The sequence below is a fragment of the Mauremys mutica genome, chromosome 9 (assembly GCF_020497125.1).
Source record: "Mauremys mutica isolate MM-2020 ecotype Southern chromosome 9, ASM2049712v1, whole genome shotgun sequence".
Taxonomy (NCBI): domain Eukaryota; kingdom Metazoa; phylum Chordata; order Testudines; family Geoemydidae; genus Mauremys; species Mauremys mutica.
Genome location: NC_059080.1, coordinates 101,045,808 through 101,073,388, shown reverse-complemented (window position 1 = coordinate 101,073,388; position 27,581 = coordinate 101,045,808). Strand labels below are relative to the sequence as shown.

The 27,581-nt window shown below is 46.9% G+C and overlaps 1 protein-coding gene across 8 annotated transcripts in view; it reads right to left on the bottom strand.

Moving 5' to 3' along the window:
- Window positions 1-27,581, bottom strand: part of LOC123377191 (LIM domain containing preferred translocation partner in lipoma) — a 498,276-nt gene that overhangs the window by 61,498 nt on the left and 409,197 nt on the right. For all 8 annotated transcript variants that reach the window (XM_045029748.1, XM_045029745.1, XM_045029746.1 and 5 more), the window contains one exon: window positions 2,390-2,559. In XM_045029748.1, coding sequence (XP_044885683.1) covers window positions 2,390-2,559 — 170 coding nt within the window. The remainder of the gene's footprint in view (window positions 1-2,389; window positions 2,560-27,581) is intronic.

Below are 27,581 nucleotides of genomic sequence, written 5' to 3'. Positions count from 1 at the left end.
AGCATGGTTTAGTGGTTTGAATATTGGAACAGAAGCCAAGAATTCCTGGGGCCGGAATCTCAAGTGGTGTAAATTGGGGTAGCTCTACTGAGCTATGCTCATTTATGCCAGCTGAGAATTTGGCCTCTACTTTCTAAGCCTGCTTCAGTCACTGATTTGCTGCGTAGCCATGGGCACATCATTCAGACCCCAACGCAGCAAAGCACATAGTGTGAAACTGCTTTTAAGGAGACTTGGACTCCGGAGTTGCTTTTGAAATGGCACGTAGGCTCCGAAGTTATCTAGGCATGTTTTGAAAATACATATTTATGTGCCATTTCAGACAATGGGACTTAGGCACGTGCTTCAAGTCCAGCACATGCTTAAGGGCTTTGCTGAATCAAACTCTTAGTTCCAGTTTCCCCATCTGGATGTTTAAAATCACTGCCCCTATTTATGTAATGCTATGGGTATGTAACTCCATTAATGTTGTTTTCACATCAGCAACAGACCGGATTCCCGGGAGTGGTTTGTGCCAGGCCTGTAAGCTTCTTTTTTTGTGGCTTGTGCAGGTGAACATTTAAAGGACACTTTTTTTTTTTTGCCTAATCATTTCAAAGAAGCTATAAAAATAAAAAGTTTATCCTTTCCTCTGTGTTCAAAGCTGTAGTGTGGAATTTACTATTGCAGATGCAGCCAAGCAATTATCATTGCTTTATCCCTTAAAAAGATAGAAGATAAATTTGAAAGAAGATGAGGAACAGAATCCTTCTGTATTTTTCTTCTCATCCTTTTATCTCTCAACGTAGGAAGTTTACTGAACCCTTGCCAACAATTCACTCAAGCTAATGAAGTGTATAAGTAATAGGATTAAATAATCTCAACCCATTATTACAGTGGCTAATGCAGATGTTCTCCCAAACTAAAACAGATGCGCAATGAAGAAATCATGCCCGGTTTAAAAAAAAATAGTATTAACCTACTAGCAGATCCCAGCCCGAAGTCAATGAGATATTTAACTTCAGCGATATAAAGCACTGCCCCAAGTGTATTACGACACACCTTGAAATGAATTATGGTCTCCTCCCAAGGGCCAACACACGTGCCACAAAATTAACCTTAAGAATTTGATGGCACAATAATTTTAATGCTAACATTAAAAGGAGAAATGGTTTAAAAGCACATATTCAATCAAAAAATCATTTAGTTTTTAAGAGCCAATTAACCGGGACCATCCACCATTGCCACTGTAAATAAGGCAGCATCAATCCTCCACTATTGCATTCAACGCTTTAGCAATAATCCCACTCCCAGGACATGTAGCAATGGCAAGGAATAATGAGGCATTGTTACCATGCTCTGAAGTAGTAATGATAATAAATAATAAAAAAGTGATGAAAGAACGTTACCGAGGAATTAAAGCTTTTAGCAAGTAGCAAATGGGTTTCAGGTACCGGGTCTCATGAAGGCCTGATTCTGGGAAGTGCCCAACCCTCATTTCTCCCCTGACACAATGTGAATGCGGGGTGCTCAGCATCTCCCAGGAGGCACTCAGTTCCTTGCAGGACAGGCTCCTCAGCTTGCAAAGGAAACTCGAAGTTGGAGGCTTCATCCCCCTGGCTGAAGCCCCTCACCTTGCAGTTAGGTGAGAATAAATATAACCGAGCGATGTTTGACAAAAGCCAGTGCTGAGAGAAAGGGTTCTAGGAATTAGAGAGAAATCTACACAAAGACGATTCATTCTGCGATATTCTGCAGCTTCACTTATTCTAAATACAGCGATTATAACTATGTTTTCTCCCCAAACTGCCAAAATACCAGGGAGTGGTAAATGCAGATTCTTTAATGGGTAATGGGTGACCCGCAAAAGGCATCTGGATTCACAGGCCCTTGAAACTGGTGGATGGACCCCTACTGATTTCAAAGGGCAATGGACGGGGCCTAAAGTTTGGATGATGTTTGGTGGCTTTTATCGTTGTGTGTGGCTGGAAAGTTACATCGTGATCCTTCAGTCTCACCCCTCCTTCAGAGGGAGTTTTGCTGACCCAAGGACGTCAGAATCAGGTCTCTTACAGTGGAAAGCTTTTGGGAACAGGGCTTTCTCCTTAGAGTGCTGTTACGTCTCTTCCCAGCCAGGCTGAGATTATCACAAGAAAACGTTCTTTCTATTTTGGCATGTTTGTTTCAAGGCCTGGATGGACACCAGAAATCATGTGCAAGAGGGAAAGGAGGAAAAAAAATTAACTTTTTTCTGAACATCATGGATGGGTCTGTTCTTACTCTATCTAAGCTGAGTTGCTCACCCTTAGTTGTAAGGCGAGGCGGCAATCTACAGCAGGGAGGGGAGTATCGACAGATGTCTAAACTCTGTTGGTTTGTATTCACGTTGAAAAGGAGCCTCGGCACTTACGATGTAGCAGGGTTCACAATACGCTTTCTTCTCCACCGCGTAGAAAGGCTGGCCTCTGAGCTTGTTACCACAGGTCATGCAGGTAAAACACTCCACGTGGAACACTTGGTCCATGGCGGTGCAGCCAGTGCCTTCCCCGACAACATTCTCACCGCAACGGGAACAGCGGCCTGGGGGGAAAGAGAGAAGAGACGTCCTAATCATCTCAAAGCGGTGAATACGGGGGTTCCCTGGTGCTAGCTTGAGGTACAATGTCACAACATGGTCCCGTACAATCCCTGCCCTCCGCCGCAAAGAACAATCTCATGCCTAGGAAAGATGTGCACATTCTGGAGGATCAGATGGCTCTGGGGCTGGACCCCAGGCTCTGGTGCCTTTCACTTGTATGTCATCACACTTCGGTGCAGCCCATACCAATGGGGACTAACACTCGTCACCTTTGGAAGGCTGTTTGGTGGCCTACGTCAGCAGTCTCAATGCAGCTCCCTGCATTCTCACCCCAGGAACCGCCAGCGCAGTGAGCACCATTGGTAGGAGTGGCAGCAAAGAAATTAAGGACTGAATGGCTAGGGAGATTGCCACACCGATCTCTCACGCTGCGGGCTTACAGTTCTACAGAAACAGACAATCCAGGGCGCGCACACAGAGACAAGACACAGCAGGCACGGACACAGACCAGGCTTGGGGAAGCTGATGCAGAAGTGCTTTGTGGGACGCATGTTTTAACGGGGAGGGAGGCTGAAGTTGCTTAGCTCACGAGAAAGGGCCTGTGGTACAGAACCTGAAAAGGGGAAGGTGGGAGTACTCAACGCAGTGAAAAGCACAGCTCCGAGGGACATCACTCATTTCAGCCCCACTCTGCTGTTCCACGCTGCTGACTGCTGATGTTCCACACCGCTGGCGTTCAGCATTGATAATGATTTAGCTCAGACATGCAGCATTATGGAACAGAGATAGTGCCAGGTTCTCAGCTGGTGAAATTCAGCATAATTCCACAGAGTTCAACAGAGCAATAAAGATTTACGGTAGGGTGACCAGACATCCCAATATAATTGAGACTGTCCCAATATTAGGGGCTTTGTCTTATATAGGCAACTATACCCCCCCCCCAAAAGTGTCCTGATTTTTCACACTTGCTATGTTGTCACTCTAATTTATAGAAGCTTAGGTTTCTACCCCACTAAAGGAGGAGATTTCATGGACAGATCTAGTTTTCTGCATGAATAATTTCTGTCTCTCTCCTTTTGGGTCGTGTCAGACATTATTATTTATAATTTGTATTACTGTAGCACCTAGAAGACGCAGCCACGGACCAGGACCACATGGTGCTAGGTGCTGTACGAACACAGAACAAAATCACGGTCCTCGTCCCAAAGGTTTCCAATTTAAATACAAGACAAGAGACGATGGCTGGATAGACAGGTGGGGGAGCAGAAGGGAACAGTGGGACAATATTGCATCACACCTTTGGGATTTGGCAAGTGGAGTGAGACGGTTGCTAGGGAAGTGAAAACTATGCAAAGAGAGCAGGATGATGGCCAGGAGATAGCTGTTCAAATGGCATCGCACATTCAGTTGAAAGATGTCCTTTCAAATAATTAAATAACCCAACCACAAAACGGGCAATAATTTAGTGGCGCGTGTGTATCTGTCTGAAAAATTAAAACCCCTGTAAAGTTTAATAGAAAATCAGCCTGCTCAATTGTCCAGGTGGCTGAAACTGCCTACTGCTGTGCATGGAAGAGATGACGACATTAATGCCCATGCGCTTACAGCTTCTTCCCTGCCTGTCCCAAACTAGTGCACGGTGCTGCTATACGGCAACAGCTGTTGTGCTGGACTTAAATCATGGAAGGCACTTTAAGACCCTTCAGGATGAGGGGGGCAAGGTGATATTTGAGATCTCTTAGGAGAGCTTGAAATGGAACCCAAATCATTCTTATTTGTGTAGTTGGCACTGTAAGGGATACATAATACAGACCCTGCTGCAAAGAACTTACAGTCTGAGCAACCCGGTGGGAATACTTTAGGTCAGACAGCAGATAGGAGCACACTGGGAAGCCCCGCTGGGGGGATGTGACAGGGTGGGGGAGACCTTGCCTAGTGCAGTACTGAATGGACCCCGGGACCTCTGGCTTCTGCGGTCCAGGGCTCCAGTGGTTCCGGGGCAGGAGCCAGCAAGGAGAATCCTTCCTCTCCAGCAGTCAGCCCAGACTGTGCTGGGCTGCTCCCTCTTATACTGCTGCTACACCTGGAGCATGCCCAGTAGGGACGTGGGGGCGTGGTTTCCTCTACCCACAGTGAGGAGTTAACCCTTCCCTGTCCAGTGCAGGGTGAGTTCACCCGGTCACAGGGGAATAAATAGATTTTTTTTCTTAAAGTGTAGCTTTGTAGATCATTCGCTCTTGGTGTCCTGATTCACAGCCCCATGCTCTAACCACTTTGCTATGCTTCCTCTTACATGGATGTCCCTTGCAGTACTGGGAGAGGAGTCATTTAGGGTGCGGTACGTGGCGAGAAAGCGGTGGAAAAGTTTCCTAACAATGAGGACCATGGAACAGTCTCTCTGCAGCAACGAGACAGATGAAATGGACTAAAAAGGTCTTTTTCATCTGTGACATGACACAGCCCCCCATTACCCTCCCTTCTCTGGGTGGACAAGGCCAAGAGTGCTCAGTGGTCTCATCCAAAGTGCTTACGCAGCATTGCTGTAATAAGAAGTGACGCCTGGGGAGCAGTTAATATCTCTCTCTATAAAACATGAAATTGAAAGCCATTAGTGTATTACTTCACACAGTGTTCTTCCATAGAGAATACTCTCCAGGAGAATTTAACCTCCCCTGTGTGCCGTTCTGTGATCATCCGGTATCATTTTTATGAGGCATTTGGACTCAGAGTAATGTAATGTCTATGCAAACACTTCTCAGTTTCCTGTGTTAACATGTGATGGAATATGCGGCATCGTATTTTCCCCCCTCTTCCATTCATCATTCAGCCAGTTCCCATGCACTTGAATATACCTCTTCCTCCAGCCAGTGCGTCACTTTCATTTGCTACAGCAAGCTATTTGCCAGCTACTTTCCTGGTTAAGGCTCTGGACTGGGACGCGGGAAATCTGGGTTCATTTCCCAGCTGAGCCACCAACTCGTGTTATGACCTTGGGCACGTGCCGCAAAGGGAGAGATCCACAATGGGGATTTAGGCTCAGTGCTGCGGTATCTAACTTTAAGCACTTGGCTTCCCAGTGGACTCCTTAGCCCCTGGGGAGCGTGAGGCGCCTCCGAATGGGAGTCAGATGTCAGCATGCTCAGTGGAGGACTGCCTACGCTAATCAATCGGAAATACCAAGGAGAGGGCTAGAAGCCCTCATCCTCGATAAGGACTTCGGTGCCTCCCTCTGGCCCACTTAGACACCCATCTCTGTTCGGGACTGGTCGGCATCAATCCTCTCCTGGAGTTCGGCTCCCAAGCCAGATCAACTCCTTCTCACAAAACAACGTGCTGCTGGTGCCCGAACCACTCCTCCACCCCAGTAGTTAGACCCCCACTCAAGATGGAGGACACCTGGGTTCAAATCCCCACACTGCCTGAGTTGGAGCAGGGATTTGAACCAGGTGCTCACATACTATTACAGGGGCCAGGGAAGTACTTGGTTGCTCCTAAGGTTTTCCTCCAGGACTTCTGCTGTTCTAGCTTTCTCCAGCCCACACAGCTTCAGCCATTCTGGGTTTTTCCACAGAAATTCCCATCCAGGTACTAGCCGAGCCTAACCCATCTTAATTTATTAGCAGTTCCCAGCTTTCACTGTTACGTCTGAAGACAGAGGTGCTGCTGGAACCAGTCACACGGGACAGCTGAAGGGCCCAAAGACGTCTTCATAAGTCTGTGAGTAAACTGGGATGCTGCGGGACGGCTGCATATCATGGGGTGCAATGGGCAGGATGTAGGCTGGGGATCAGAAGGTGTAAGGTCTGTTCTCAGCTCTGCTACTGGTAGCTGGGGAGGAAGTCACTTAAGCCAAAATTTTCAAATCTGGGAGCCTAAACGTAGGTTCCTAAATCCATATTTAGACATAGAAATACATACAAGTGCCCTGATTTTTAGGATTTGTGGGTGTTCGCTACTTCTGAACCCTCCCCTGGCCCACTTCTGTGTACTCATGTGCCAAAATACAGATTTAGGATCCCATCTCTAGGCCCCCATGACTGAAAACATTGGCCGCCTCTGGGCCTGGTTTTGATCAAAGCTGAATACCTGTAGCCCCTGGGAAGTCAATGGAAACTGCAAGCACCGAATAACATTCAACATATGGTCTGTTTTTAGCTGAAACCTCTATGGCACAATCAGCCTATGAGAAGAAAAAAACAATCCATGTGACAGATAATGCACTCTCTACCATTGCTGCCGCAAAGAAGGAAGGTATACTTTTCCTGCGGGCCAATCACACAAGACCATCGCTAATTGTGAACAAATCTGTGGCTAGATTCATCTCAATTAAAGACCCCATGTTTCCTTCCTCAATATTTTCCCACTGCCTGCAACCGACTAGTTAATGTCTATACCTGAGTCCAAGCAGTATTACTTACCAGGAAAGGCTAGGCACGCAAACCTCGGAGAACAAACAGATTGCGCACAACGATTACAAAAATAACCTATGAGAAAAATAGTGGGTGGCATATTACAACAGCAACACAGAACAACATGACCCAGTTGCTTCCGACAGAGACAAAGACACAGACAGTCCTTTAAAGGCAGGTTAAAGACAAATGACGAAACTAACATTAAACTTCACTGAGATGGATCTGTGCAGCGTCACCATTTTCTCTCCCCCCACAAGCTTTCTTTTCCCCAGCGCTGCTGAAATGGGCTGTATTGGCAGCCACTCTTGGAGTTCTGCAATGCCTGGAGCAGGTTCAGCACCGTCAGGACATGCTTCCTTCATGCTGCCCCAACCAACGGGCCTCAGTCTTAACCTGCAGGGACAGGTTTTAGGGGGAGTTCAGTCTGTGTCCCCTGAGAGTTCTCTGAGGAGCTGCCAACAGCAGGTGCCATTATAGGGGCTAGTTTCATAGCAGAAACTGGTGGACAGCAATGCACCAGCCTTTTCTTCTGTAACTTTCCGGACTGAACCCAAATGGGGTCTCAGTGACATGACGCGTTGGAGTATTATGACGTGGGTCCAGGGAGGTGAAGGGAAGCCCCGACTGAGCCTCAGGCCCTGTCCCTACTACTGCTGGGAGAGCCCTCCTGGAAGCGGTTGCTTTCTCACCTCCCCCCGAACCTGACGTGACTAAAGGAGAAGCCCGCACGGGTCCCCGCGCACCTCTTCCCCAGTTACGGGAAGTCTCTTCCTTTGGTCAGCCTGAGTGGGAGGAGTGGGAGGAACGCTAGAACACAACCGTAACCCATCACCACGATGAAACGACCCAACACTCGGTCCTTCTTTTAAACAGGCTCTATCGTTGTCTATAACACACCCGAGCCGCTCTAGCCCGGGAAGGAAGGCGTTGCACCCTTCTGCCAAGAAGCCAGTGTGACCTCGTGCTCTTGGACCAATAGCTCTGCGTTTCTGTTTCCCATCTGTAAAATGGAGATAACACAGCATGTGTCTGTCTTATCTCTTTAGACTGTAAGTTCTTTGGGGGCAGTGACAGTCTCTCATTGTGGGTACAGCACTCAGCCAAAACCATATGAACAGCAATAATAATAATGAGTAGAAAGCAAATGGACCTTCACCCACAAAAGGCTTTAAATTCAGGCATTCAAAGAAATGCCTCTAGACTGTAGAGCATACCACAGTTAATCAAAACAAGGTCACATCCCCTGATGCTTATTGATTACACTTAAATTTCCCTCGATCAGCCCAATGTCCTCCCTGGTTTTCACTGCTGCTGGGATACAATAAAGGAGAAGAAATAGAATACATTGCCTTTACCAAAGTGTATTACAGTATTTTTCATATGTAAATACATTGCACCAAATATCAAGCTAAAAGCTCCCCTGGCATTCTCAAGACCCTGGTATATTCTCCAGTGCTATTTTTCTAATCATCTCTGCTTAGGAGCTCTCCAGCAAGTGTGTTTTAGGAATTCATGACACATCTTCCTTTTGGACAATTTTGAATCGGCTGGCAATGGATGTGGAAAAATCATTATTCCTAATGAAGAAATATTGACGCGAAAACAGCATTTCGAGGACAAAGTTGACCATAAGTCAACAAAACAACAAGGTTCCTCCCCCCTTCTCCGGTGACTTTCATCCAAAGGTTTTCGAGCACTCCACAAACATCTGTTAATCCTCACAGCCCCGTGCAAGGTAGGCATGGTTATCCTCAATAGAACTAGAGAAACGGGGCACAGAGAGAGGTTAATACTACTACTTAACTCCACCATACAACACTTCTCAAAGGAAGCAAGCATTATCACTAGCTCTGTTTTGCAGATGGGGAAAACTGAGGTACAGAGAAGGAAGTGACTTGCCCAAGGTCCCCCAGCACACCGGTGGTATAGCTGAGACTAACATCCAGGTTCCCAAGTCCCAATCTAGTGCTATACCCACTAGGCTACACTGCCTCCCTTCACGAACAGGGGTGAGACACTTGCACAAGTCCACGCTACTGTGACAGAGCTGAAAACAAAACCCAGAACTCCTGGAGCTCTGGTTAACGTTCTACTGGCCATGCACACAACAGGCTCCTTGATTTTGCCCAAGCTGACAGGAGGGGAAGCTTTGCTCTGGAAGAGAGGGAATATTACCATCTGGCTGAGGAAAGGAGGTGCTTGTCCAAAAGGGGTTATGCTAGGGAAGGGTGTCTTGGCCATGAGCTCTCCCAAGATAGTACCACCGCTCTGGAGGCTGGTGCATGGGGCTGGAGGCAGCTTGCACTGCCATAGTCTTCTCCCAGGTGGAATTCCCACTGCAGCAGACTCTGGGGAGGAGCTAACCCAGCCATGCAGCAGCTCCCTTGGATTCTAGTGAACGCCCCTTTCGGAAGCTCTGCCCTCGGGCTGGGGCTCCCAACAAGCCTAGCAGATGGTCAGGCTCATGAATCCGCTCTACTTTTCAACACTGCAGCAGACCTGGATTCATACCTCAGCCCTGCCTGAGGTTCAACACTAGTTTTTACTCCTGGAGTAATTTGGGGCCAAACCTTTAAGAAGTGATTAGGGATCTGGGGTGCCTGATTTTACACACCTTAAAAGGGACTCATATTTGGAGGATTCAGTATATTGTAACTGAATAACAAAAAACCCCAGACACGCAGATTCACTAGTCATTTCTCAAAGTTGTGACCTTGTAATGTGTGTGATAATCCCTAACCCCAATGGAGTTTGTGAGGGATTTGCCATTGGTTTTACAGGAAGCAGGATTGGGCTCCTTCAAATTTTGGCCTCACATTTTCCAGTCAATTTTAACCTAATCTGATAGATGATTTACATAAATGCCAGATAGGGTGAATTAAATTATATGATGTTCTCCGACACATCCCTCTACTCCCCCACCTGTCCTCTTTTGTTTTTTGACCCAGCTTTCGTGGCAGTTACTCATCCCTTAGCAATGAGCTCACTGCATTGAAGTTTCATCATTTGACAGCTGCAGGTCGGACACATCGGTCGTCTTATGCAACGATTGGACGGTAGACAGATTCATCTCAATTCGCTGCTTCGGCAGACGTCAACGAACACGCGTCGTTCATAGATGTTTGGTGCTTGGAGGCATGTTTGTAACACTCCATGAATTAAATCAAAAGCTGTGATTTAATTACTGAGTACTTTCCTCAGTCCTCCTATTTTATCTCAACTAAAGAGGACGCCTGATGCATAGGTCTCTGCAGTGACCGTTCTGACCACTTCCAGTAACAGCAAAGCTTGTTCATTGTTTTCACCCCCTAACCACAGTACAACCTTGTTATCTCACTTCACTTATCCGCAAACCTGAGACGTTTCCAGTATGCCGTGGTGGTCTCGGCCCACGCACCGCTGATGATTTAACAGCAAATGCAGGGCAATGGTGAGGCCTCATCTCACTAAAGTGTCACTGTTGTTTGCAGTGCAGTTGTACCCGTATTGGCCCCCGGAGATAAGAGACAAGATGCGGGAGGGAATCTCTTTTATTGAATCAACCTCTGTTGGTGAAAGAGAGAAGGTTCAAGCTCCTCAGATCTCTTTCTTCTGCTCTGTGGAGCTCGAAAGCTTGTCTCTCTCACCAACAGAAGCTGGCCCAATAAAAGATACCATCACCCACCCTGTCTCTAAGCCTTCCTGGTACCTTCTCAGAGACCTTCCCATGCTGCTCACCCACTGTTCCTACTGGAGCAATTCAGAAGCATCGGGGCATTAATCCTCACCACGCCCTGTAAGTGCTACTGCAGATGGGGAGCTGAGGCTCAGATTGGTCAACTTGCCCATGGATACCCAGGGAGTTTGTGGCAGAGACAGAAACTGAAGCCAGATCTTCTGAGGCCCTGTCCAGGGCCTTACCCACAAGGACATCTTTTTCTCCACAGTACAAGGTGCTCCAGGCCCCAGCGGATACGAACCTGATCACAACTCCCCAGTAGGCACGAGGAACCTGCTTCCTGCCAACCTGTGCTGTCACCCCAAGGTGCCTGGGCAAGCTCTGAGAGGAAGGAGGGTGGGAAGCAGCCCCCCGCTCCCTGGCTCCTTTGATTTAATTGAGGCATTAGAAGGGAGCAGCCCCCTGTGCTCCCTGGAACAATGGCAAACAATAATGCCTCTTATGCCTGGTGAAAAACCCCTTGAACCTAACTCCTCTCTTCCCCATGCACCACAAAAGGCTCAAGGGCAGGTTGTCCCATCAGTTTTACTAAGCAGAATACAGTGCATTTACCAGCATGGTCCAAAGTAACTTTCCTAAATCCCTGCGACCATGACGGGGCTCAGCTCCAAAGGTCAGGTGAGGACTAGAGCATTCTTAACATCCACATCTGGGGATTGACTAAGCTGGTTCCAGTCATAAGAGCCACCTGCAAAGTTTGGACCTGGACTGCCCACAAAGCTAGGGGCTATTCTGATCTGAGCTTCTGATGATGACCCAGCACTGACTAGGGACCTGTTGCAACGCAGGAGACGTGATTGTTTTCTTGTGCCCGACTGGTTATTTGCCAGTCCCCAGAAACTGGGAGCCTGCAATGGGTCTCCCAGCCCAGTGGGGGTCAGTGACGTTCTATAATTCTCGCTTTTTGCAGCACGCTCTGGTTTTTGTTATATTGTCTCACTTGGGGGCAGATGTTTTACCATTTGCAAAGTGGTTGAATTAGAGCCTCAGTGTAACACCTTGAGATGGAAAAAAAATAATAAAGGAAACCTCCTTTGCTGATCGATCATGGACATGCAGAGAAGAGAGCAAGACGTACTTTATTTCCTTTAATGCTGATGAATGGTGCCAGATGAGATCAAAGCACTCTATCCACACAGCTGCCATAGCATGGGAAGCAGCAGAGCACGCTTCCCCACAGTGCTTTGCCAATGCGCCTTAACCCTGGCAAGGGAGGGCTACTTCCAGAAGGGATATGAGGAACTGAGCCAACCCGTGACACACTGGTCACTACTGATCTAGCCTGAATTGAAACTGGTGTCCGGGGGATGAAAAAGGACTGGGCATTTTAGATGGGCTATACACTGAGCGGATTGTAAAGAGGCAAATATACTTAATGAAAATAATTAAATAGGAAAGATTTGTTTTATTTGATTTTTTGTCATGTAATTCTTTGTTTTGCACTGTAAAATTCCAGAATGATTTTTTTTCATTTAAAGTAGGTTGGAAAAAGCCCACTTAAAAAAAAAATCCCCCACCCCCACCAGAAACAGAGGAAAGGTGGGGGAAGAAAAGTGAGAGGAAGTGGAGGTGGGGAAAAAACACTTCCTCTCACTTTCTACTTCCCCATCTCCCTTTTCCAGTTTGAAAAAAAGGAGAGAAAGTTTGCTTAAAAGTTGTACTGAAAAATGAATATTTTCAACAGAAATGGTTGCTCAGATGAAAAATAAACTGCTGCTGCTGGTCCATGAGGATCAGGAGCAGAGCCGTGTGAAGAATGGAGTTTTTGGTTGCTTACAGTCAACCCAAACCCAACATTTTAGAATTTTTGGCAAAACAAAAATTGCTTTGGGCTGAACAAAACATTTTGTTTTGATTTGGAGTGGCTTTTAAGAATGATTTTGCATTTAAAATGAAGTAAAATCAAGGGAAATTTCATAACAAAAAGTTATTTGGCCCCTAAAATCAAAATGTTTCGTTTAGAAAACACTGGACTGAACTGTTCCAACTTTGATCTGGATTTTTGTTTTTTCCCTCTTCCTGCCAAAACAATTCAGTGAAACTGACACAAATTCGTGAAATGTTGCCGTGTTGTGAAATCTGCATTTCCCCCCCAACAGAAAAGTTTCATCTGAAAATAAATCATCATCTGGCTTTATTCAGGGGGCAAGTTATCCCAGCACTGCTATCAGGCAGTTTCTTGCGCCTTCCACTGAAGCAGCTGGTGCTGGCTGCTGTCAGAGACACGATCCTGATGGACTTTATGTTTGATCCAGCCTGTAAATTCTGATGAATGGCTCCGGAACTCCAGAACCAACCCTTTGAGCCACGTCTCTTTGCACTTACATTTTCAAAACCATCAATGCGAGATTAAACTCTTGAAACAGAAAGGACACAAATAGAGAAACAGACGTCTATTTAAAATGTTTGATTGAAACTCGTGCTGAAAACAAAGGGCAGAGTGTGTGATGGAAATCAGTCTCTCTTCCCCCACCCCTCCGGGGGCGGTGGTGACTTTCTGGGCATTCCCCTGGTCTGCGGGACCTGTTCTGAAATTCTATACAAGATCTCAGGATCCTCTTTTGGGGAGCCACAAAAATACGTTTCTGTTGGTTTGGTGACGGAAGTCCCAGCCACTGTGCAGGCGGGGACTGGGTGGGGCCCTGGCTTTCCCATCGGATGCCAAGCACAGCTGTACACAAAAGGTGCTGGCTCAGCGCTCTGACGCAGTGACTCTACTTGCTGGTAGAAGCAGTGGTGGGTGGTTCTAGGGGATGCGACACCCACCCCACTTGTTAGCAGGAGCCGCAATGTAGCACAAAACTCTGAGGCCAAATAAGGTCACCTCCTCCTCAGACATTTAAAACTCTACTAATGCTTGCAGCCCTCCCCACCCACTCTGAGAGGCCAAACATGTAAGGAACCGGAGGGCACCAACCCCAGTCTGCAGGGCTCCGGGTGACAAATGCTTCCACGCTACCACCAGGCAACTGTGGAAGACCTGCAATTAATGCTCTGCAAACCCTGGGGGCCTAAGCACCACAGGAAATGCCACTCACAGAAAACCCTTTTGGCCACATCCCCTGTGACCTCTGGTTGGTCCAGGTGCACTCTTTAAGCAGGAAGCTGTCTCTGCAACTCAGCCGCACCGGGCCTGACAGATCCCACTGGACCCTGACTCTGACCCTTGGATTGACTCCTGGTCTCTGACTCCAGCTGCGATATCTGACTAGACTCCCGAGTCACGATTCTGGGTCTGTCCTTCGGCTTGATTCCTAGTTTCAGACTCTGGTTCTGACCCCTGGATTTACCACCAACTCCCAACTACTGCTCCAGCTACCAGGCCCTATTCCTGCTATGACCACTAAGCCTGACTCCTGGTCCGCTTAGGCCAGACTGTCCACATCCTGGGGGTGACAAAAGGTGCCAATTCCCAGTTGCACTGAGCCCCAAAATACAAGAGTCCCAAATTCAAACAGAAACCCTGGGCCCCTTAGTGGATGCTCAGCTGAGAACCAAGCCGTTGGGCAGGTCAAAAAGAACACATCAGCCTGGCCACAACACGCAGGGACACAGATGCCAGCTTTTCAGCGCACCGTGGGGAATAGACTGACTTCTCCTGTTCACCCAGAAGCTACCTAATGGACGTTACTCAGCGTTATTATTATCTGCATTGCCGAGTCCTGGACCAGCACCCCGTTGTGCTTGATGCTGTACAAACAACAAGAGCTAATTTGTAATTGTTTCCATGTTGCAAAACTGACCCTTGCTCTTTCCCTTCCTCCCCAAGCCAAACATTTCATCTCCTCCGGGCAAAGGCTGTCGGCATCCTCCCAGACTCACACCCAGCCCCCAAAACCACACACTGCTGAGCCTGAGGGACACGGTTCATTCTCCATCGGCCTGGCTGCACTCCAGCTGGTGTTCAGCAGCCTGCTTCCACCTTGCCAGCCTGCTGGGCAGGAAAGCGGCAGGAAGCAGAGTCTGCTGCGTCCTCTGTTCAGCGGGGAGGTGGAAAAGCCTAGTAACGGGTAGGAGAAGTGAAACTTTGAGTCAGAGATTCTCGCTCTGCCAATTGCTCCTGTCTGCCAACCTGCCTGGGAAGGAGCAGAGGAGGAAATGTCGCTAAACAGAAAACAAGGGAGCGAAAGCTGGGAGAAAGGAAGAAGGTGGCAAAGAGAAGAGACTCCAACAGCAGTTTGCTGCTGGGCTGTCAAACCACCAAAGGCTTTCAGGCCTGGGATTGTCGAAGGCGTCTAAGGGTGTTGGATGCACAAGCCCCACTGAATTTCAGTGGGACACCTGGCTCTTTTGAAAAGGAATCCACGCAGCAATGCCAGGTGTATGATGCATTTCTGCGTACACACTGCCCAGGTGATAAACTGAATCTATTGTGCAGCTCTGAGTGCCTCACCTGCACTCTGACACTAACCCATTTCCCCTGGGCCTAACGTCTGTCACTCCAAACTTCCCAGCAACTCCAAACAGCTGCCTTCACTTTTCTTTACACCAGATAGCGGTTTCCTTCTTTCTCACCCAGGCTTGAGGTTCAGTATCTGACTACCTGTTAGGGCAAGAACTGAGAGCTTTGTTCAGCTGGAAAGAGGAGGCTCTTCCCTTTCGAAAGGGGCACACACCACTTGGTTTTACTACTGCCAGGGCCAGAGACACCGTCCCTAAAAACCACGTATCAGAGGGGTAGCCTGTTAGTCTGGATCTGTAAAAAGCAACAGAGTCCTGTGGCACCTTACAGACTAACCGGTGTATTGGAGCATAAGCTTTCGTGGGTGAATACCCACTTCGTCAGACGCAGTATTCACCCACGAAAGCTTATGTTCCTAAAACCATGACACCATTATGGAGAGTAAGTTCTTTTAAGGTAGTTATTTGATGTTGCTAAAACTGTATCCTCCTCTGAGAGCTCGATTGTTGGTGTGAAGGGAGCCTGTTCTTACTGGCAGAGGCAGATGGAAAAATAGTACACCGCTACCCCGATATAACGTGCCCTGATATAACACGAATCTGGATATAACGCAGTAAAGCAGGGCGGGGGGAGGGGCGGGGCCGCGCACTCCGGCGGATCAAAGCAAGTTCGATATAACACGGTTTCACCTATAAGGCGGAAGGATTTTTTGGCTCCCGAGGACAGCGTTCTATCGAGGTAGAGGTGTACCAATAACTCTCCAAAACATTTTAAAAATCATCTCCCTGTAGTATGTGCAGCCTATGCAGAGTACATGGTGGAGCAGTGTGGAAGAAAGGCAGGAGTTATGGCTTGTTGCAGCTTGTATCCAAACCAGAAAAGGAGCACAGTGAGACTCCATTTGGATTAAATAAAACAATGACTCACATGATCCAAATGGGGTTTGAGGTTCAAAACAGTTTGGTTAAATTTTTCTATTTGTTAAATTATTTTTCCTTTCCACAAGCCTCCTGTTTTTGGCCCTGGCATGGATCAAGAGCACTCAAACACGGCACGTAAGTCAGTTCCTGGGAAGACTCTAATCCAATTTCTAGAACAGAGAGTGGCAGAAACTTTCGAGTTAGTTCAGATCTGCATCCAAACTTTGCGAAGCTTGACCCGAGCCTGAGGCTCAGCTGTCTGGGTTTCATCAGTCCAACGCCACTTAAATGGGAAACCGAACTGTTCTTGCCACTACAAGGCACAGATGGGATGAAACAGACTCAAATGCTGACCGTGGTTTGGGAAGATACTTCTCTTTATGAGATATGGCGAAAGCCTCTTCCTATGAATAACTGTGGGCCAGGCTCCGAAGGTTAGCAGGGGATATTGCTAGCCGAAAGAGAAGCAAAATCAGTGGACATTTGCTCAAAGAAAACCTGTGAAACTTCTTACCTTGCAGCACTAACCCCCACACTGTCTGCCTTCTACCCACCTCCTAAAGTGTAGGCAGGCAGCCAATGGCACCTTGCCTCTCAAATGAGCTCATTCTCGCTATACTGGACCAGACCACCAGCTCAGGAGATGTGAACTGATGCAGCTTCACCAAAATCAACGGAGCTACACTCACCACTACACACGAGCTGATGCTGCAGCCTAGAGTGTGCATGACCCAGCTGGGCTGTGCTCCAAGTCATCAGCCTGTGAGATGCTCCTTATTCTTCCAGACATGTGCAATTGTCCAGGGCCAGAGGCAATTATCTCACGTTTCCTGAAGGATCATTTCCCCACTCTCTGTCTCAATGCTGTGATTGTAAAAACCTTGAACTTCTGTCCTCCGTACAGGGCTGCAGATAAGTCTCTCCGCTCTTACCCTAAAGGTCACGCTATTGCTTCACGGATCGGCGGGTAGTGATCAATCTATCGGGGATCGATTTATCGCATCTAGTGTAGACGGATTAAATCGATCCCCAATCGCTCTGCCGTCGACTCCTGTGCTCCACCGCGGCAAGAAGTGGAAGCAGAGTCGACGGGGGAGCGGCAGCAGTCGACCCCGCACCGTAAGGACATGAGGTAAGTCGACCTAAGATACGTCGACTTCAGCTACGCTTTTCTTGTCGTTGAAGTTGCATATCTTAGGTCGAACCCCCGCAGTGTAGACCAGGCCTAAGTTAGTGTTCCCGGGGGAGAGGGGACTTTGTGACATTAGGAACAGGACTGAGGCCTTATCGATATGCAGAAATTTCACTGGGTTAACTTAAATCACTTTTCAATCCAGTACAAACCTGTGTGGACAGTGATGCAGTTCCTAATCAATTTAACCTAAGCCTGGTTTAAAGTGAAATAAGAAAGTCCACACAGCCTCTTGCACCAGTTTAACTAAATCAGTTTAAAAAATCACACAGTAAGTTAAACTGGTGCAACTTTCCTGAGTAGACAAGGCCTGAGAATCCACAACCCATTTCTGGATACCTCCTAGCCAAGTGTCCATCCTCTGCTCACACCGAACAGAATGGCAAATGGTTATTCTTCCTCCTGTATTACTTCCTTATGTATCCATTACGATTGTCTCTGCCCCTCCAAACGAGGGATATTATGTACAGGGTGCATCAAGCGTCGCAGATCCAGAATGTACATGTTATATTTTATCTTCCTTTTCATTTTATTCTATGCAAAGACACTAGACAATATTTCTGAACATAAAAAACAACCCTATATTTAGAAAGATAATGTGAATAGAGGAAGAGGTTATGACTGGTTCAGTGCCAGTAGGGGTGTTACTGAATGAGCAGCCACTGGGGAATTACAGAACGCACGTAGCCCTTGGTGGCTGATGTTTTGATCAAGCCCAGGAGTTTACAATCTATAACTGTAAAGACAAGGGATGGGATTTTCAAAAGCGCCAAGCTTTGCATTAACTCTGCTCTTACTGCAGTCACTGTTAACTTATTCCCTCGCCCCCCAAACAACCCCTGAGAGTTGGCACCACTGAAGATGTTTCAGATCTAGTAAGGATTTGCAAGGGTCTATTAAAAAGGGAGTGAGAGGCAGAGGGTGTCAGCTGATCTCAACTGTTGCGACGGAGTACGGGGAGGAAGGAAATCTCTTAGCAAGCTGGGTTCTGATGCAGCCAGTACAACCCACCTGAAGGTCTGGTTGCTCAAAATAAGTCCTCTTTCCAGTATCTCTCTCACCACCAGTTCCCCCCAGCACCAATCCCTCCCTGATAAGAAAAATATTCAGAGTGTCCCTAGTTTCTGCTGTGAGGAGAAATGACAAAGAGAAGCCCATGGCATGGTGATGGATGTGTGACTGGAATTATAACCATCCCAGGGTGTGTTGTGTGCGCTGTCATCAAAGAACATATCACACAGAATGCCGCAGTGTTTAGCATGTGATAAAGGTATTGCACTAGGGTGACCAGACAGCAAATGTGAAAAATCAGGACGGGGGTGGGGAGGGGTAATAGGAGCCTATATAAGAAAAAGACCCCCAAATCAAGACTGTCCCTATAAAACTGGGACATCTGGTCACCCTATATTGCACTAACATCAAACCCAGCAGTCACTCTGTGCCTCCCAGAAGCAGAGCCCAGCTAGGCACCATCCCATGACTCAATGGTAAAGGTAAGAGCTGATTGTTGGAGACAGTCACCACACTGAGAAAGGGGAGGCCCATTGGTACTATGGCTCACCTCCACTCATTCATTAGAGAGCATCAAGGTGAAGGAAGCAGGCTTCCTCTGAACATGGCATTTTGGGGACAGCAGCTGGAATGAATTACCCTTGCAGGGCATGCAGATGAGGAGGAAATACTGATGGCTTCAGCAAACAGCGGGTTTTTAAAGCCAAAAATATAATGCAAAACAATTTTTTAAAATGCCCCCTAAGAAACCATCTCTGGTCCTCAAAAACTGCCCTCACATAAACAGCGACAAATCATTTATTCTGTCTGTTCACTCGTGTGTAATCAGAATCAGAACATGTGTTTGCTACAGAGCAAGCTATTAACCTTTAAAGGTAGTGTCTGGAACCAGCATTTATGGGGGAAATTGTGTCATAAAGCAGAATGTTGCCATTTACTGGATGAATGGAACACAGGGCCTGATTCATAAAAATAAGCAAATGGAAGCTCCAGTTTCACAACTAGGTGCATTGTAGGGATGTGCCATTATAGGGTCCAGGAAAGAAAATGGTTTAATTGAGAAGTGAATTAAGCCTATAGCATTTGAGACCATTAGTCCACCAAGTTCAGTAGCCTACCACTAGCAGTGACCAATATTTAATGCTGCAGAGGATGGTTCAACCCTCCTTCCACACACTTACATCTATCATCTCTACTGTACATTAACGCACAGTGCAGGGTGGAAGGTTTCCTTCCCTATTCCCAGAATGCCTATAAGCATGCCTCCATCATGTACCTAACTGTGCAGTGCTATTCTTGGGGTGGGTGGAATGCCCTCCTGGACCCTCAATGAGCCCGCCCCATGAAACATTAAGACTCCAGGACCATTAGCCTGCGTAAGTAGAGTAGTAATTACTGGTTCTGACATTTGTATGTGCCTGGAGCTTAGGAGAGACACAAATAAGAAAACCATTCTAATGCAAGCAAGCGCATTCGTAAATTAAGGATATCCATAATGAATCAGACTTGATTTCACAATTTAAATTCACTGCCACCACAGTCTTATTACTAGTTGAAGTATGTCTTCTGTTTTCCTCTACTGGACTGGAAAGCTGGAGGATCAAAGGGTCTCATGTTTGCCATACACGCTCCAATCAGCCAACATAGAGTGCTCTTGCAGAGTCAAGATGGTTGATAAGGTACAGCGTGTTTTGCAAGTCAAGATGAGTTTGTATTCTTGACTGACTGGCAGCATTCAGAAACATACAGATGTGTCGAAGTGGGGTTTCATGATTTGAATACCAGTTTGGACCATCAATGGCACAGCTTTTGAACGCCCATCCCGACCTCAGGTGCGCTCCATGGACGACACAGCGAGCCGGTGTGATGCACTGGCAGACTCGAGAAGAAGAAATAAGAGAGTTCTACCACTTTTGATTCTTTTACTTCTTCTGAGGCTCCCCCTCCTTTTTGTGTCTCTGACAACGGCTCCGTATTGATTATGCTGACGCCAAAAGCAGAGCTGGAATTTTTTTTTGCGCCTCTCAGACGAGAAAGTGGGTTATGATTCATCTCACACAATCTGAGTCAAAGTGATTCCTTTTTAAAAAACACTTTTTGTACATTTCCGACTGAAAAAGGCTGGGGGGAGAACACTCAATAAATGAGAAAGTTCTGTTTATAATGATTCTTTAGTGTATTTCACTCTCAGCTAAAATAGCCTCCCTCCACTAAACATTGTGACGTTCAAAACACCCTGGGAAAACCACAAGCAAAAGACAAAAACACCAATAAAAACAAAAAGACAAATGCTAACAATGAAAAACAGAAGAAAGAATCCACACTGCACTGCGCACCCCTACCCGTAATGGCATGCTGGTTGTTAGACTGGAAAGTAACCGATTACGACGGTGAATTATCAATTTTCATAATAGCTGTGTATTATCTAAATTCTGCAGTGTGATAGCATTAGTGGGTACGTTATATTAATATCACTTAAGATTACTAAGTTTGATCCTGGAGCGCTTTTCTCTCTTTCTTGTTTTCACAGCCATGTTAATAACACCCAAAAATATGGTTATGATTTCAGCACTGATAGAGCCTTAAGCACAGTTGTACTATTCTACACTGGAGGAAGCAAAATGTTGTTGATTTTGTCTTCATATGAGAAGAAGGGTGGTTAATAGCACACGGGGCTCTAAAGATTTCTTTGGTCAGTTCTCAACTCTGCCACAGACTTCCTGTGTGACCTTGGCCAAATCACCTAATCTCTCTGTCCTTCAGGTCCTCCTCTGTAAAAAGTAGATGATAATGCTTCCCTCTGTTTCGTCTGCAAGCTCCTTGGGGCCTGGGCTGGGTTTTTTTACTATGAGTTTATGCTGCACATAGCACAATGGGGCCCCATAGCCTCTAGAGGCAACTGGAATACAAATAATAAATAAATCAAATGGTACTAAACAGTTACAAATTTATGCAACCGCACTGGATGCGTCAAACACGATGTTAGCCATTTTAAGTTTAAAAAGAGCAGAAAGTATTAATTAATTCCAGCTTTCTGGTGAACAGTTTGCAAAGCTAAATTTAAACTAACGCAAATGAAATTGTTTTCCTGTTACTGGGTTTGTGTCATGGGGATGGAGGATTGTCAAACACTTAACAGCAAGCATGGTGGGTTCTATTCCCGGCTCTGCCAATAACTGACTAGGGATCCTTTTGTAATTCAGCCTCATTCTGCCCTTTTGCAAATAAGGAATGTTGTGAGCCGTAAAACCTTTGCGACTCTCAGGTCAAAAAGGCTATTGGAAGCTGTAGCAGTGTGGTCGCTTGTGGTGCACCCCCTCCTGGCCAGAGGTCACTTTACAGGCACCTTACCCCGTTAGCTCCCTCTTGCATGTCTGCACAACAACTAGACACCTGCGACTGGCCTGTGCTGGCCAAATCATGGTCTTAGAGTCAGGGCTCTAGTCTGAGCCGCGAAGTCTACACAGCAATGAAACAGCCCTGCAGCCTGAGCCCCAAGTCTCAGTTGCTGTGTCTAGTTGCTGTGGAGACACACCCTTAAACTCTCCAGAGAGCCTCTATTGTGGCTCACAGAAACACCTTTCTGCGGCTGGTTTAATATCAAATAAAGTTCACACAGACCCTCAGGGTCCTTAATCCCAAAACAATCCTCAACGAGTCCTCAACAGAAAGCCCAGAATCATATCCCAGGAGTTCGTACTTAGCGCCGGTTCTTCAGCCACATCCAGAGCCCTTTCCCGGTCTGCCTGCTCCACCTGACGCCACCAGTCCCCAGCCCCTTCTGGCTGGAGCTCAGTCCTTCCTTTGCCTGTTTGTGTCTCCTGATTCCTGAGCTTCTCTCAACTACATCACCACTGCACTTTCCTTCTGCCCTTCTTATCTGAATGGCTTGATTCCCGCATGCGGGGCTTGGAATCGTAATCCTGGGTTCCCAAGTCTCTATATATCCACAACACACATCCAAGCAGAGAGAGTAGCAGAGTCCGCTCTCCCCATCCCACCGACTGCTCTACCACATGTCTCTATCCTGACCATCTGGACTCAAACCCTTGGCCTCCTGGCTGAGATTTCCACCATCTCTACAACTAATTGTGGCCCTATTAGTGCTGATGCTGAGGCGAGCGCTTGTTCATGGAGAACTGGCCTGAGACCCACCGCCATGAGATGGATAAGCACTTTTGGTCCTGACCAACCTGAGTTGGATTTGAACTGGTGACCTGTAGGCAAAGGACTCCCAGGCTCATCAATCTCCTAGCCAGCAGTCCCCCAATATTTTACTTTCTGGCTCTCCAGTAAGTTTGATAATGGATTTTTATTTAACTGGTTTAAAGAAGAAAGTGTTGCTTTTGTTTGCATCCAGGAGATATTGATTTGGGGGCGGGGCACAGTTTTGTTTTTGACAGTTGTATCATTCTCTTCATAACTTGCAGCCTCTTCAGTGAAGGGACTATGTCTTCCTACGCGTTTTCACAGCATCTGGCACATTTTGCCCATTACCGCCTTTGTGGGTCACAACTGAGAATACCGAATTCAGGACAAAGTGCTGAGAAATAGGACGGATACACCCCAACACTGGAGGTTATTCTCCCATGAGACATACCAAACCAGTAACAAAAGTAAACTTCTGTTTCACCACACTGGCTAACAAGAAGTCATAAAAGCCGTTTCCTTAGGCATTCCACTCCTTGTATCCAGGGGCGGCTCTAGGATTTCCGCCGCCCCAAGCAGGGCGGCGCGCCGCAGGGCGCGCTCTAGCGGTCGCCAGTCCCGCGGCTCTGGTGGACCTCCTGCAGGCGTGCCTGTGGAGGGTCCGCTGGTCCTGCGGCTCCGGTGGACCTCCCGCAGGCGTGCCTGTGGATGCTCCACCGAAGCCGCGGGGACCAGTGGACCCTCCGCAGGCACGTCTGCGGGAGGTCCACCGGAGCCGTCTGCCACCCTCCCGCGGAACGCCACCCCAAGCGCGCGCTTGGCGCGCTGGGGTCTGGAGCCAGCCCTGCTTGTATCATCCCCAAAACACTAAACGTTTCATTTGATCCCACATACCCAGGTCAATAAACAACTCAGATCTCATGCAATTATCATGCTGATGCCAATCCTTTAGTATCTAAAATCTAAAGGTTTATTTATAAAAAATAAAGAAAGGTGAGATTTCAAATTGGTTAAAGGAATCAAACTTCCTTCTATTCATGTGTCAATATAACAATGCCTGCTTCTGTAATTTTCACTCCATGCATCTGAAGACGTGGGTTTTTTACCCATGAAAGCTTATGCCCAAATAAATCTGTTAGTCTTTAAGGTGCCACCGGACTCCCTGTTGTTTTTGCAAATACATACAGTAATTGCAGAGTTTTTGGTTTAGGCTTGTAGCACTGAAGGAATAAACTGCTGGCTTATGTCAAGTCTCTGGCTGCTTCCAAATCATTGGAAGGACCTCAGTCGCTTGGTTACATGCTCCCATTAGTATAAATCCATAGTCCAGAGGCTTGAGCAGGAGAGAGGCAAAATGGATGCTGTTTCCAGAGTCTTTGATAGCTTCTGCCATGTGGAAGGAAACCCATCGTTTCAAACAAAGCCCTCGGCACAGCTAATGGAAAATCACAGACGACAAGATGAGGTTTGGAATCACATGGGCAAGTAACATGTCCATGCATAATTTTGCTTAGTCACCCATGCCCCAGAGAGTACCTTTGCAGGACAGTCCATTCAGTGTAGATGGGCGTCTCCCATGGTCCACTGTCAGTTAAATTTTTCTTGATTAGCCACTTAATTTGAATATTCCCTCCAAGATGTGCTAGCTGCATTACCCCAGGAACAAACATTTGAAATAGAGGTATAGAGCCAATACTCATAACTTCAAATACAAAAATGACACATGCATACAGATAGCATAATCCTAACCAGAAAATCATAATCTTTAATAGACATCTTACATGCCACATTTTGTACAAGATTTGTTGAAAATATATAACAGTGGTTGCCACAATGATCTATATGGTCATATTTTAATCAGATAACATCACATCACTGCATAAATAATCAATCACCATCCCAGCGTAGGAAATTTTTAAATGATTATGTTGATCTTTAAATACACAGTAGGGAGGTTACTGCAGGTTGCTATAACTGTGTTGTTGCACTCCATATGATTTTATGAAAATATGGTAATGAGCGTGAATATAATATAACTGGAATATGCTTCATGCAAAAGGTCTCTTGCAAGGTATCATTACAAAGCTTATGATCTACTGAGTGTGGTCATGTCATCCTATTTGTATAAATGTATCGTTCTTGTATCTGAAACTAGAAATATGAAATATACCTTTGAGGTCCTATTGCAATTATGCAAAGTGTGGGCCATTAAGGGTGGTTTGGAATCTTGATGGCTCCCAGCAACTAGGACAATTGGTTGTAAATGGCGCTGTTTATTTGCAAACCTTCCTGTGAGTCAGGCCAGGAAGAATGAAGGCTTGGTACTGGAATCAATCTTAAACCTGGTGCTTTTCCATTTAGAAGGAGGGGTCAAAAGAGAGATACAAAAGATTCCCACCTTGTGCCAAAGCTATATAAGGGGGTGGAACAGAACAAAGGAGGCTGCAGGTATGAGAAATCCCCTACCTACCACCTGAGCTGGAACGGGGAAAGGATTGGACCCAGACTAGAAAGGAGTCTAGTCTGTGAAAGAAGCTTATTGGAACATCTCTGAGGGTGAGATTTTATCTGTAATCAGTTTCTTAATGTATTAGGCTTAGACTTGAGTGTTTTGTTTTATTTTGCTTGCTAACTTACTTTGTTCTTTCTGTTATTACTTAGTACCACTTAAATCCTACTTTCTATACCTAATAAAATCTCTTTTGCTTATTAATTAACCCAGAGTAAGTAATTAATACCTGGGGGAGCAAACATATCTAACACTGTTATAGAGGGTGGACAATTTATGAGTTTACCCTGTATAAGCTTTATACAGAGTAAAACGGATTTATTTGTGGTTTGGATCCCATTGGGAGCTGGGTGTTTGGATCCCATTGGGAGCTGGGTGCTGAAGACAAGAACACTTCTTAAGCTGTTTTCAGTTAAATCTGCAGCTTTGGGGCATGTGGTTCAGACCCTGACTCTGTGCTGGAGCAGACTGGCATGTCTGGCTCAACAAGGCAGGGTTCTGGACGCCCAAACTGGCAGAGAAAACAGCGCATCAGGTGACAGTCCCAAGAGGGTTTCTATGATCAAACCCGTCACAGTAACATTCTCTGATATTTCACCACAGCATTTCGTTCTTCCTAGCAGACACCAGAAAACTATAGTCTTACATTTAATCAGAGTCAAGACAAAAATCACTTCAATTCATGATCTGCAATCCATCTTTGCGTTACAGCACGGGGTGGTCAGGAAAGTTTCTCTGTCTCTGCACATACTCTCTTTTAAGTGAATTCATTATCAAATCAGCTCCATTTGCAAGTGAAAATAAGATTTTGCCAACTGCCAGAGATTCAAACTTAACCAGGGAGCTAAACACAAAAAGTCATGCTGTTCAGATGGCATTTTATCATGCACAACAACAATTCTGGAGTTGGAATTTAAGGTGGTAATTTTGTTTCAGATCGCTTATCTGCAGCTGTGCTGGTCTGTAAACCAAGTGGCTGTGCCTCAGAAAAACTCAAGGCAAAAATCGTGCCCTCTCTTGCATTGGTGAGCTACGACTGAAGACAACCGGTGGCCTTCCTGGGTATCTGTAGTGAGCCCAGTGCTCCCTTGTTACCATGAATCACGTCCTACAAGATGCCATAACAACACTAATCTATCTACACTGCTACAATCAGAGGATTAAGACAGCCAAGAAAGGAATAAACAGCAGGAGCAGATGAAGTGCCACAGGGAAGGGCAGTGTGATTATTTGCATGCCAATGGCGATGGCTCTCCTTTCATTTACAATGGAGTAAATCTGAAGTAATTTCCCCACGTCAATGGGGTTTCACTGCTGAGAGGAGCACCAGGCCTTTAGAAGGTCAGAAGAAGAATCTTCTTTAATAAAATCCCTTCCAAAGCTCTCTCTGAGGAACCAACAGGCCCGTATGCGCTTTTCCAGCACACCGGGGGATAACTGCGAGCTCCTTGGAAAAGGCAGCTTTGTCGGGGAGGGGCCTATCAGAGGATGGGGAACGGGGGTTGGATAAGTGTGGGAGTCCCGGGGGACCTGTCAGGGATGTGGATAGGGGGCGGGGCAGCCAGTGGATGGGGGGGTTGGATAGAGGGTGGGGTCCTGGGGGGCAGTTAGGGGCAGGGGGTCCCGGGAGGGGGCGGTTAGGGGACAAGGAGCAGGGGGGTTGGATAGGTGGGAGGTTCTGAGGGGGGCAGTCAGGAGGCGGGAAGTGGGAGGAGGTGGATGGGAGCGGGGCCAGGCTGTTTGGGGAGGCACATCCTTCCCTACTCGGCCCTCCAAACAGTTTTGCAACCCCAATGTGGCCCTCGGGCCAAAAAGTTTGCCCACCCCTGATCTAGCAGCTGCTTGTCAAAAGGCACCGACAGAATGTAAACGGGGAGCAGCGGTCAAGTCAGCTGGACCAAAATCTGACCTGCATTTATGTTCTTTGATACTTTCACATACATGCAGTCAGGATGGCTGGGGTTAGTGGTCAGAGCTGCAAGCAGCCAGGCCTGCAGTGGGCGGCGATGCCTAGTGGTCAGAGCCAGGGTCAGGAACCAGGAGTCGGAGCCAAGGGTTGGAACTGGAATCAGGAACTGAGCAGGGGAGCAGGACTGGAGTGAGGCTGGGAACAGGAGTGATGCCACTTGCAGGTGTAAATGCTGAGCAGCCGGGGGACTCAAGTGCTGGTTCTGTTGGTTCCTCCGCCCAGTCAGGAGATTTTGTTGCAAGCCAGCTGTGCATGACCTGTGAGTCCTCTGTTGCTCACGAGAGCTGGAGCTAGCTGGTCCCATTAACAGGAGTTGAGGGACCAACAGTGAGTCAGTGGACGGGGTCCCGATGGCACTTTTTCCATCTTAATCATCACAGCCTGTGTGGTGATGTTGGCCGTTGTGCTGCTGGAGGTGTGTTCATTAGATGAGACAAAGCCGAGGGCCGTATCACTTGTGGCCATTAAAGGCCCCATGAGACTTTTGGCCAGAAATGGGGCTTTATTGCTCAGGCTGATGATGTATCTATAGCCAACTAGAACCCTGAGGGTATCTCAAGTGATTATATCACAAGGTGATAGGAGCCCGAGATATACGATAGATGACAAATTGTTATCTTGCTTCTCCTGTCTAACGGTTGCTGTTCCTCATCCTTGCCTCTCAAGGAATGCATGTGAACTATTCCTTGCCTTCAATTGTATGTGCTTGGGTGATTTCTTTAAAAATGTTTATTGGCTAAAG